We start from the raw sequence: 13,288 nt of genomic DNA on the forward strand, positions 1-13,288 counted from the left end.
CGGATGCATGCCAAGTTAATGGGAGTCTTTCCATTGACTTCATTGGGATCTGGATCAGGTCCTAGGGGGTGAAATTCACCACTGTACAAAGGCTCATGCACCACTTAAGTTTTATATCTTACGGGTTTAAGTAGGACTGAAGTGGGAGAACATCACAGGAGGGTGTACAAATGGATGTTTGCATGTTGATAGTTGAGGTACAATTACCAGATGTGTGCAAATGCCCAGTTATGCATTCAAAGTCACAATCACCTATCTTGAACACCCTTTGGAAAACTTGTCCCTAGTGCTTTCTCAGCTATCTAGTCATGGGGTAGACTGCTCACAAGAGACTCCACAGCATAAAGAAAGAATATTCAAGTTAAAAGATTTATTCTTTTGTATCTTGCAGGCCTAGATACTTCAGATGACAACACACCATACATCTTCCCAGAAGATAAAGTTGTAGAGGAAGGTTCAAATGTCACTTTTTGCTGCATTGGAGGCAAAGATAGCAGAATTGAGTATCTTTTGTTTAATTACACTGATTATTATTACCCAGATTCAAACACCAGCCAGCAAAACATGGTGATTACTATGAAGAAGGTGTTGCATGCAGAAGTGCCTGGCATTCCTGTCTTTTGTAAAATCTCTGGTAAAGAAAACAAAAAATACAGTGCAACGCTTCTCTTTGTGGGCAGTAAGTACACACTTTGCTTTGGGTCTCTTTTTCTGTTGCTGATGCGTGTGGGAGGGATTGCGCTCTACAAAAATCACTTGTAAAGTTCAAGGGGTCGGTTCTGAGCAGCTATAAATTGACATTGCTCTGGTGGCCTCAGTGGAGCTATGCCTATTTACACCAGCTGAGGAACTGGCTCCAACAGCATGTCCTTACATTACACATTCCAGAGAAGAAAGAGAAAACTTTGTTTTCAAGTTTAAAGAGTGCAAGTAGATTTTGACTAAAAGAGGTTCATGGATGAATCCCAAAACCTATTAATGCTTTAGCAAACAGATAAACCAGGGAGCTTAAATTAATAACTTTGGTAGATACTAAAAATCATGGACTGAATAAAGACACTGGATTTATGGCTTATTACAGCAATTTACAACCCATTAACAACCCCTCCTTTTCCCCCTGCAGCTGCCTTCCTTCCCAACTGGAGGGGTGTTAACAGGCCACTTCACCTTGAACAGTCCCTTGAAATGTGTGTTAACTACTTATGCTAAACAATCTGTTCTACTTTGTATTTCCCTATGACATTCTGAATACATTTCCCAGGCTATGTCTCCACAACAAATTACTTCGGTAAAAGTTACATCTCTCAGGGGTGTAAATAATCCACACCTGAGTGACGAAAGTTATACTGATCTAAACTCCGGTGTGGTCAGCACTTTGTCAGACATAGCTATCGCCTCTCGCTAAAGCAGGAGTTGAGCCGACAGGAGAGAGCTCTCTTGGTGCTGCATCTGCTGTAGTGTAGACATACACAGAGCTCTTCTTCAGGTCTGAGGCTAAGCTCGAAAGCTGGTCTTTCTCACCAACAGAAGTTGGTCCAGTAAAAGATGATACCTCACCTTGTCTCTCTAATATCCTGGGACTGACGCAGCTACAACACTGAATTAACAACCACAGACAAGCTGGGTGAGGATCTTTTATTGAACAAGATTGGAGAGAGAGAGAGATTTCGAGCTTACACAGCTCTTCTTCTGGTCAAACACAGTCACCTAAGAATTCAGCCTGAATATGCATAATACTAGCATAGCATAAAATGTTTCCCCTCCAAGTATAGACGTAAGTTTTAAGTTGGGTGACACCCTAAACATTGAATAGATCTTTATTTTACATAAATAACATGTTTGGAGTGCAGTGATCTTTCAGAGTACAGTACATTTTAGTCTGCTTTCTTCTCTGAGGCTGTCTTTGTATGAGTGCAATTGAAATAATAATGTCTGTAGTCAGCCAGGCTTTGTACATGTTAATCGTTAGTTTGTCATGTTGATCTTCTCCTTGGTTTTAATTACAAGAACCACCTTATGAGCCTGAAGATATTTCCTGTGACACTCGGGACATTAAGACATTAACTTGTACTTGGAATCCAGGAAAAAATACCTATCTTTATGGGGCTCATTCAACAAAATACCACTTGTTTGAAAGGTAAGTTTTCTCAACTGATTAAATTAGTTCTATGGTCTGCACTATACAGGAGGTCAGACGAGATGATCCAACGGTCCCTTCTGCCCTTGGAATCTATTATTTACAATCTATTAAAGTATTTTTCTCTGTTTGCTATAAGAAGTTGCACCCTTTTCCAGATCATTAAGCAATACATTCAAACAACAAAGATTTAACAGCCCAGGACTTTGGAGCACCCACCATTAACACTTTCTCATGTTGAAAACTGACCAACTAGCCTCACTCTTCGTTTTGTCTCCTCACCAGTTTCTGATCCATCACACTAATAAATTACCTCTTTAACCAGGACTGACTAATTTTCTTTAATAGTTTCTTGTGAGAGGCTTTGTCAAAGCTTTTTGAGTGTCCAAGTGAGTCCTCGAAATATATTCTCTGTTACTCACTATTTTGTTGTCAAAAGGGCTGGATGGCTCATTCTGTTCCCACCATAGAATCATAGAATATAAGGGTTGGAAGGGACCCCAGAAGGTCATCTAGTCCAACCCCCTGCTCGAAGCAGGACCAATTCCCAGTTAAATCATCCCAGCCAGGGCTTTGTCAAGCCTGACCTTAAAAACCTCTAAGGAAGGAGATTCTACCACCTCCCTAGGTAACGCATTCCAGTGTTTCACCACTCTCTTAGTGAAAAAGTTTTTCCTAATATCCAATCTAAACCTCCCCCACTGCAACTTGAGACCATTACTCCTCGTTCTGTCATCTGCTACCATTGAGAACAGTCTAGAGCCATCCTCTTTGGAACCCCCTTTCAGGTAGTTGAAAGCAGCTATCAAATCCCCCCTCATTCTTCTCTTCTGCAGGCTAAACAATCCCAGCTCCCTCAGCCTCTCCTCATAAGTCATGTGTTCCAGACCCCTAATCATTTTTGTTGCCCTTTGCTGGACTCTCCAATTTATCCACATCCTTCTTGTAGTGTGGGGCCCAAAACTGGACACAGTACTCCAGATGAGGCCTCACCAATGTCGAATAGAGGGGAACGATCACGTCCCTTGATCTGCTCGCTATGCCCCTACTTATACATCCCAAAATGCCATTGGCCTTCTTGGCAACAAGGGCACACTGCTGACTCATATCCAGCTTCTCGTCCACTGTCACCCCTAGGTCCTTTTCCGCAGAACTGCTGCCTAGCCATTCGGTCCCTAGTCTGTAGCTGTGCATTGGGTTCTTCCGTCCTAAGTGCAGGACCCTGCACTTATCCTTATTGAACCTCATCAGATTTCTTTTGGCCCAATCCTCCAATTTGTCTAGGTCCTTCTGTATCCTATCCCTCCCCTCCAGCGTATCTACCACTCCTCCAGTTTAGTATCATCCGCAAATTTGCTGAGAGTGCAATCCACACCATCCTCCAGATCATTTATGAAGATATTGAACAAAACCGGCCCCAGGACTGACCCTTGGGGCACTCCACTTGATACCGGCTGCCAACTAGACATGGAGCCATTGATAACTACCTGTTGAGCCCGACAATCTAGCCAGCTTTCTACCCACCTTATAGTGCATTCTTCCAGCCCATACTTCCTTAACTTGCTGACAAGAATACTGTGGGAGACCGTGTCAAAAGCTTTGCTAAAGTCAAGAAACAATACATCCACTGCTTTCCCTTCATCCACAGAACCAGTAATCTCATCATAAAAGGCGATTAGATTAGTCAGGCATGACCTTCCCTTGGTGAATCCATGCTGGCTGTTCCTGATCACCTTCCTCTCATGCAAGTGCTTCAGGATTGATTCTGCTCCATGATTTTTCCAGGGACTGAGGTGAGGCTGACTGGCCTGTAGCTCCCTGGATCCTCCTTCTTCCCTTTTTTAAAGATTGGCACTACATTAGCCTTTTTCCAGTCATCCGGGACTTCCCCGGTTCACCACGAGTTTTCAAAGATAATGGCCAATGGTTCTGCAATCACAGCCGCCAATTCCTTCAGCACTCTCGGATGCAACTCGTCCGGCCCCATGGACTTCTGCACGTCCAGCTTTTCTAAATAGTCCCTAACCACCTCTATCTCCACAGAGGGCTGGCCATCTCTTCCCCATTTTGTGATGCCCAGCGCAGCAGTCTGGGAGCTGACCTTGTTAGTGAAAACAGAGGCAAAAAAAGCATTGAGTACATTAGCTTTTTCCACATCCTCTGTCACTAGGTTGCCTCCCTCATTCAGTAAGGGGCCCACACTTTCCTTGGCTTTCTTCTTGTTGCCAACATACCTGAAGAAACCCTTCTTGTTACTCTTGACATCTCTGGCTAGCTGCAGCTCCAGGTGCGATTTGGCCCTCCTGATATCATTCCTACATGCCCGAGCAATATTTTTATACTCTTCCCTGGTCATATGTCCAACCTTCCACTTCTTGTAAGCCTCTTTTTTATGTTTAAGATCCGCTAGGATTTCACCATTAAGCCAAGCTGGTCGCCTGCCATATTTACTATTCTTTCGACTCATCGGGATGGTTTGTCCCTGTAACCTCAACAAGGGTTCCTTGAAATACAGCCAGCTCTCCTGGACTCCTTTCCCCTTCAAGTTAGTCCCCCAGGGGATCCTGGCCATCCGTTCCCTGAGGGAGTCGAAGTCTGCTTTCCTGAAGTCCAGGGTTCATATCCTGCTGCTTACCTTTCTTCCCTGCGTCAGGATCCTGAACTCAACCAACTCATGGTCACTGCCTCCCAGATTCCCATCCACTTTTGCTTCCCCCACTAATTCTACCCGGTTTGTGAGCAGCAGGTCAAGAAAAGCGCCCCCTCTAGTTGGCTCCTCTAGCACTTGTGCCAGGAAATTGTCCCCTACGCTTTCCAAAAACTTCCTGGATTGTCTATGCACCGCTGTATTGCTCTCCCAGCAGATATCAGGAAAATTAAAGTCACCCATGAGAATCAGGGCATGCGATCTAGTAGCTTCCGTGAGCTGCCGGAAGAAAGCCTCATCTACCTCATCCCCCTGGTCCGGTGGTCTATAGCAGACTCCCACCACTACATCACTCTTGTTGCACACACTTCTAAACTTAATCCAGAGACACTCAGGTTTTTCTGCAGTTTCGTACCGGAGCTCTGAGCAGTCATACTGCTCCCCTACATACAGTGCTACTCCCCCACCTTTTCTGCCCTGCCTGTCCTTCCTGAACAGTTTATAACCATTCATGACAGTACTCCAGTCATGTGAGTTATCCCACCAAGTCTCTGTTATTCCGATCACGTCATAGTTCCTTGACATCACCAGGACCATCTTGTTGTAGTCAGACAGCCCAGAAGCCCAGATCTGTTCTCAGAGTGAGCCACACTAATTTTCCCCCTTCTAGCCCTGCCTAAGATTAGGCATTGCTAATTAATTTTTGTTTAGAGACTACACACATTTACTTGCACAAACTCATCCCAGCCCCTTTCCCCCCCACATCCCATACCCACCCTCCCCATAGGTGTAGTTTGGGCAGCATTTCCCCCCAAACAGAGGCGAGGCATGTGGGGGCACCCAGGGTCACATGCAGCAGATGGTGCTCCCCCATTAAGCCGGTCCTTCTCCCCCCCAGCACTGGCAGCCTAGGTATCACTCCAGATGGGGGAAAGAGACAGTGAACCAGGGGAACTGGCTTCAGTGTGCATGCCGTACCTCCCCCACAAAATAGCAGTCAAACTATGCCTATGCCATGCCCCCCCACACACACACACAGTTGTTGGACAGTCTGGAAAGCATCAGTGTTCTATGGCCTGGATCCTACAAACAGCTATAGACATGAGTAACTTTGTGCATGTGAGTTCAATCCATTCAGTATAACAGCTTAACCTCTGCTGAAAAGCCAACAGTACTGAAAATACTTATGGGCTGTACTGAACCGTCTTGCACAAGTGCAGAAGTGCAAGACCAATTCTAAAATTGGTCAGAATTTTAGCATTTAACTCCCATGGAAGTTTTCTGTGGTCAACAGCAAGAACATGGGGAATTCATCCAATTCTCCATCCCCACAGATCTCCTGCAGAATACTGAGTGGCATGAACAGTCAGCCCATGAAACAAGATAGAAGTATTAGATCACCTAAACAACCTCATTAGATAATCAGCCACAGTTGCTTACCAACTTCTGAAAGCCTTTTGCTTTTCAAATAAACCACTCCTGGGTACCCTCCTTTATACCACAGTTCTTTTAAAATATAATAGAAATTACTATTTCTGTTACATTTGTTGATAGAGAATTATGCACATACAACAACTATTTTTATTTAAGTTTTAGTTCTGTTCTAGATAGGCATCACAGTTTCTGAATCCATTATTGCGCTTCTGCAGCATCTATGATTTTAAACCAAAGAAAAATAAACCAATGACTTTTTCCTCTCTCTTGAAAGGTTTTCCCAAAAAACATTTTGCTACCAAGAAACAGCACACTATCTAGAACCCATCCATTGTTCTTGGGCTATAGACCAGCAGATGATATACAACCTAACACTGACTGCCCAAAACCCTCTTGGAAAGAGAAGTGCTAATTTTGTCCTTGATGTAGCTCACAGAGGTAAGGGTTTTTCTGCTCCTTGTTGATGTTTTGAAGGGTCTTTTGGGTAGGCTGAAGATCACCACCATGAAACATTCTGGGGCCGCCTGTCCTATTTCTCTATGGGGCAGTATTGTCTGAAAACCTCTCAGATTTAAAGATAAATGATTTTTCCTTCCCAGCTTGCCCTGATTCCCATCTTCTCTGTGCCCACACTTGCCTGCTCCCTCTTCAGTTTCAGTTTTGCAGCTGCTGTTACTGATGAACACAATCCGATCTCCAGGTTGAGAGCTAAGTGATCAAAATGATCCCTTTTGTGGCCTCAGAATCTGCCAAATGTCCAAATGTGGGGAGTGATATGCAACAAAGGGCCTAAATGAGAGGCACAAAAAAAGGAGCCACTCAGGAAACGAAGTGCTGTGGGATCATTCCTTTGTTGTACAGAACTTTGACACCACAGTTTCACAATTACACGTTTCTGATGTAAATCTTCAAGAACAAAAGGGAGAGGACACCAAATTTGTGTGGGATGGACATGATTTTGGCACTAGAATGAATGATTCCCTCATAATGATTGGCATTTGAGTGGTAAACGCATTATTACAGCGCCTGAGGGAGTGGGCATATGCCCCCCAGGAGCAGTGGATGACAGGAGTACCAACATGCTAGTGCATGAGACAAGAAGAGCAATTTACCATAAGTGAAGCAGAAAAATTGACTGTACACAAAATGCTTTCAAATGCATAAAGGAAACACACTGAAAACACAAGAAAATGAGTTTCTTTCTCCAACTGCTTTCAGTTCTAGGAATTGTGGGTGCTTCTTGTAACAATACTAGCTGTCTCTTTCTGATGGCATAAAGCTTGAGTGCTCTTCTAACCAGTCTTTTTAGGCAAGTCTTGCCATTTTTCTATTGCTACAGATATTTGCTGTAGATTTTTTGCGGATTTAAAAAACATTAGCAAATAAAGCAAAACAAAATTTACACCCTATATTGTAGCTCTGCAGTATCAATAATGGAAGCATTCAAGGGTCAGATTTGGACACCATCTAGCCTAATACTGCTTATAGAGCACATATCATCTGAGGATCTCAAAGGACTTTAACAAGGGAAGATGAATAGAAGTAGGCCCTTTTTTTGGATGCAGAAGCTGAGCCACAGAAAGTTTAATTGATCTGCTCACATTCAGTCAATAGAAGAGTGGTGAATAGAACTGCAGGTCTTTGGCTCCAAGTCCAGTGAACTACTTCTGGGATGCAGAGCCCCACTAGAGAAGTAGATAAACAATAAAAGACTCAATTTCTAAAAGCATCACTTATTTTTACTAATACATATGTCTCTCTGCCTGGAATCCCACTGGGAGAGATGTAATGAGGAAATCCTAGACTAAGCCTCGTATTCACTTTCATTGCTCAATGAGAACATTTTGAAAGTTCTTGAATTCAAGTTTTTCAGAATCTAACTTATCTTTCCCTTTGGCAGTTCATCCATATCCCCCCTCTGACCTTTCTGTGGAACATATGAAAGCCACAGAAGTCAGTTTATACTGGCGTATGCAGCCCAAGTACAAAGCAATTAAGCTGCTATGTCAGATTGAAAATCGCCACCCAAGTGGGCAAGTGGAACTGGTAAGAAACTTAAGTTTCAGTCTAAACAAGCAACTGGGGTTTTGGGGTATGGAGTATAGTATATTTGTATCATGGTTTTTAATGCCATCGGTAGTGGGTGGGTGAATCACTGGCCCTTAGTAGGTGGAATGCCAAACGTGCACAATATGTGTGATGGAATCACATTCTAGGAGAAATGTTCAGGTCTTTGAGGCTGTCAGTGTTGGTGGAGACCAGGTGAGAGACAAAGCTATTGTGAGAGGCAAGGTGGGTGAGGTCCATATATTTTATTAGATCAACTTCTGTTGGTAGAAGGGACAAATTTTCAGGCTTCGCAGAGCTCTTCCTCATGTCTAGAGAAGATAATCAGAGTATCACACCACCAATAGATGTTATCTCCCCTGCCTTGTTTGTCTCATATCCTGCCACCAGCATGGCTACACCACCACTGCAAAGGCCACTGAGAACATACAAATTATTGAGTCTCTGTAGGAGCAGCAAAAGAGATCTGATGAGAGATGAAATTCAAGAGCTAGGTTGGGACAGAGCCAATGGAGAGACTTTAGTAGTGAGTGATGTGGTCTGAGCAAGTGAGGAAGAGAATCGTAGCAGTTGCATAATTAATAGATATTTAAAGTCAAAATGGACCGCTGTTGTCATCTAGTCTGACCTTGTGCATAACACAGGCCATAGAATTTCACCCAATGATTTCTGCATCTAGCCCAACATGGTTAAACAAGAACAAAACTTGTAGAAAGACATCAGCAGGCAAGCTGTCCCAGTTGTTAATAACCTTCACTTAAAAATGGGCATTTGTTTCCAATTTGAACTTTCACTTTCCAGTCACTGGAAATCTTGGGAGAAGCAATAATCGAGGCTTCAGGTGAGGAAGGTGCATGTGTCTCGGTGGTGGGAAGGGAATCGGGCCATGGACAAGTGTTTTTAAAATGTTGTGGAGGAAATAGCAACAAGATTTAGTGACAACCTGGTTGGATGAGGAGCAGGAAAGGAAGGAATCACAGATGCCCTCTAGCTTGTGAGCCTGAGACACAGGAAAAAATGGCTGTGTGAATAGCAATGGTGAAAGGAGAGAATGCAGAAAGCTTAGGAAGGAAAATAAATTGCTCAGGCTTGGCCATGTGAAAGCTTGAGGAGCTGAAAACCATCAGGCTATGTCAGAGTCAACTCCATCAGAGTACTGCTGATGACTGTGATGTCACTGTGACCAAAGAACTGTTGCAGTTGGCATTTAGACTTCCAGATGTATTATGCAGACTAGTCTGCATATACATTACTGCCCTCTGTTGGATAGAATGCTAGACTTGCTGCAGTGTGTAAGAGCTTGCTACCATGTACTGGCAGGAGGCCTTATAAGCTCTAATATTACTGGAGCTAATGGAGATTTCAGCGTCAGTTCCAGTGGTAGAGGCTGATGTGGAGGGGGCAGAATGTCCTGAATTACAGCTTGGTGTCTGTGCAGCTACAGCATGTAGTATAGCTGATGTCCGTAAAGACCTGTGTGAACATATAGCTTCCTGGAGGGGGAGGAAGGTTGCAGCAGAGTCCATAACCTTGTTCCACATACTTTAGTGAGTGTTCAGCTCGCCTGTTCTTCACAAGTTCATCTAGGTTTCCCTGTGGTCCAGTCCACACAGGGGCAGCTCATCTCCAGAGTATTACAGGACAAGTAAGCTTGAAAGCCTGTCTCTCTCACCGAAGAGAAGTTGGTCCAATAAAAAAATATTACCTCACCCACCTTGCTTCTCTAACTAAAGCACAAGCAGGAGTGCTCCACTTTTGTAGGAAGTGTACATGGACAGGCCTCCCTGGAGACCTCCCAGTGGATGTTCTGCCTCAAGTGTGCCAGCTGCAGGAGATCATCACAGATGATCGTTTAGAGGAGGGGACTATACAAAACATGGGGTCCCTACGACATACCCACTTTATCTTGGGCAGAGTTGCAGAGTTCATCCTAATCCTTTTGAGGATGGTAGCAAGTTGTGGGGACACCCAAAGGGAGGGTCCAATGTGGAACATGTGTATGCTAATATCCCAATGGTATGTACGTGTCCAGAACAGCATCCTATTTACCTGATCCTAGTAAGGAGGTCCATGTTTTAAATATTTTAAATTTAAGTTTTAGATATTTTAAATATATGATAAAAGAAAGGGGCATATGGACAACAACAGAAGCACCACAGGCAGAAGTGGGAGAGAAAGGCTCACTAATTACACCTTTTTCAACCTACATAGATAAAAAATTAAGTAGCAATTTTGGCAGACCAACATGAAGGGATCCTGTCAACAGCATTGGCCAAAGGGGTTAATAGAGCTCTCTGTGCGCCTCCCATATGTCCATGTATTTGGACCTACTCTGACTTTTCCAGCATGTTTCCACATAATTTTCTGCATTGGGTCAAACCTGACAAGGCAGATGTAATAAACGTGCTGTTGGTTGAAGCAGGGGACAAAATGACTTCCCGAATCTTAGCCAAAAACCTCTTTCTCATGAAAGATGTCTGAACCCTAACCACGTCACATTTCTCCTTTGCTTTTGCAGCACAATAGTTCACCTGTTCAGTCAAATTCATATCCACACCTCACCCTAGGTGGCTTGCAGCCTTTCACCTATTACACCTTTAGAATGCGCTGTGGTGCAGCTAGCCACTTCTGGAAATGGAGTGAATGGAGCAAAACCCTCAGAGTCAGAACAAATGAAGCAGGTGAGTTCAATCCATTGGGAAATGGGGTGGGGGGAGGGAGGGGTTTGCAGCTGAAACTTGCTCTTCAAGTTGCTGTTCGCCATCTGCCAGACTGATGTCTGGAAATACCAGAAAGCTCGTTGTTTTTGGTGTATGGGGCTGCAAGCCTAAGAGCTGCAGGTATTGGGTCAAAACCATTTTAAAATATGCGCATATGTCAAGGTTCCTCCCCCACTCTGAACTCTAGGGTACAGATGTGGGGACCTGCATGAAAAACCTCCTAAGCTTATCTTTACCAGCTTAGGTCAAAACTTCCCCAAGGTACAAAATATTCCACCCTTTGTCCTTGGATTGGCCGCTACCACCACCAAACTAATACTGGTTACTGGGGAAGAGCTGTTTGGACGCGTCTTTCCCCCCAAAATACTTCCCAAAACCTTGCACCCCACTTCCTGGACAATGTTTGGTAAAAAGCCTCACCAATTTGCCTAGGTGACTACAGACCCAGACCCTTGGATCTTAAGAACAATGAACAATCCTCCCAACACTTGTACCCCCCCTTTCCTGGGAAATGTTGGATAAAAAGCCTCACCAATTTGCATAGGTGACCACAGACCCAAACCCTTGGATCTGAGAACAATGAAAAAGCATTCAGTTTTCTTACAAGAAGACTTTTAATAAAAATAGAAGTAAATAGAAATAAAGAAATCCCCCCTGTAAAATCCGGATGGTAGATACCTTACAGGGTAATTAGATTCAAAAACATAGAGAACCCCTCTAGGCAAAACCTTAAGTTACAAAAAAGATACACAGACAGAAATAGTTATTCTATTCAGCACAGTTCTTTTCTCAGCCATTTAAAGAAGTCATAATCTAACACGTACCTAGCTAGATTACTTACTAAAAGTTCTAAGACTCCAATCCTGGTCTATCCCCGACAAAGACAGAATATAGACAGACCCACAGACCCTTTGTTTCAGTCCCTCCTCCCAGCTTTTGAAAGTATCTTGTCTCCTCATTGGTCATTTTGGTCAGGTGCCAGCGAGGTTACCTTTAGCTTCTTAACCCTTTACAGGTGAGAGGAGCGTTCCCCTGGCCAGGAGGGATTTCAAAGGGATTTACCCTTCCCTTTATATTTATGACAGCATACATGTGCACAGAACAGACTGATCGGTGAAACTCGAGCTTTGGGTGAAACCAGATAAGGTTTCAGAACTCCAGGTGCATTATCTGAACCTTGTGCCAAACTCAATCCCATCACTTTTTTCCCTGATCAGTGAGACGTGCTGGCCAGCTCCTCTTTTTCCCTCTGCAACTCCCAGCATATCTTCAGCTATCTTCTATGGTACCTCTGCCTTGGCTCCCTCCTCCCTGTAACCCCCTCTTCTTATGCCTCCCCTGACTGTTGGCATACCACATCTTTAAAAGGTTCTGTTTGTCTGGAATCTGTCAACCTCCTAAGTCTCCACCGCTTTAAATCTGAAGTTGTGGTACTTGATAGAGCCCAGAATGCACCAGATGAATCAGAATTGGTGAGATATGAAGTGGGTGCAGCTGGACCACTGAATGGGCATAGTAGTTGCTGTGCGTTTTGTGTGTGGAGGCATCATTCAGTGGTGGGAACATCCATGTGTGTTGGGGAGGGAGGGGAAGTGGGGCTCGGCACGGAATGAGCCAGGAGTAGTTTTTGGTATGGAGGCACAGGGTCGGTGAGTTTTGAGGTCTAGCTGAGTTGCAGGTGGGATGGTCTCCTTAACAAATATTAGCAAAGGTTTGGACAGTTCACCCTTCCCAATATACAACAGCTTTGTTTTATGTGATTGATCACAGCTCCCTCAGGGAAACTTGATGTCTGGAGAGAAGTTACCCCAGTTTTGGGAGGACGGAATGTGACCTTATTCTGGAAGGTGAGTCTGGGCACAGAAATGGTTAAGAAAGTTTACAGAAATGACCGGCACAGTATCTGGGGTATTTTTCCTGGCAGGGTGCAAGATTTCTCTCTCATTTTAGTTTTCCATTATGATGTGTGGCTCTTGTGACAATGGAAACCATAATCACCACACTGCTTACACTGGTGCTGAGAGAGTCTGGATTTTTGTTCAAGCCATGGATTTGGACCATATGTTGCTTTTTTTTTTTCTTTTAGTGGAACCTGCATTTCTCCCCAAGAAAATGTAGTTTGGGTGCCAAAATGTTTTTTAAAAAGTGAATGAAAGCCTACTTTTTTTAAATTGTCCATTCAGTGAGCACAAATAGGAAACAACATACACAAAACCTTCAGGTTGCCTTATTTCAAAACTCCCAGTCACTTAAAAAAATATTTCTATATACTTACGGGTTAAG

At 43.8% G+C, this 13,288-nt stretch overlaps 1 protein-coding gene across 12 annotated transcripts in view; it reads left to right on the forward strand.

Moving 5' to 3' along the window:
* OSMR (oncostatin M receptor) overlaps positions 1-13,288 on the forward strand; it is a 68,498-nt gene that overhangs the window by 42,170 nt on the left and 13,040 nt on the right. For all 12 annotated transcript variants that reach the window (XM_075128438.1, XM_048851189.2, XM_075128442.1 and 9 more), the window contains 6 exons: positions 392-679; positions 2,008-2,137; positions 6,493-6,656; positions 8,119-8,264; positions 10,804-10,966; positions 12,776-12,852. In XM_075128438.1, the coding sequence (XP_074984539.1) occupies positions 392-679; positions 2,008-2,137; positions 6,493-6,656; positions 8,119-8,264; positions 10,804-10,966; positions 12,776-12,852 (968 nt within the window). The remainder of the gene's footprint in view (positions 1-391; positions 680-2,007; positions 2,138-6,492; positions 6,657-8,118; positions 8,265-10,803; positions 10,967-12,775; positions 12,853-13,288) is intronic.

Source organism: Caretta caretta, chromosome 5, assembly GCF_965140235.1.
Source record: "Caretta caretta isolate rCarCar2 chromosome 5, rCarCar1.hap1, whole genome shotgun sequence".
Taxonomy (NCBI): Eukaryota; Metazoa; Chordata; order Testudines; family Cheloniidae; genus Caretta; species Caretta caretta.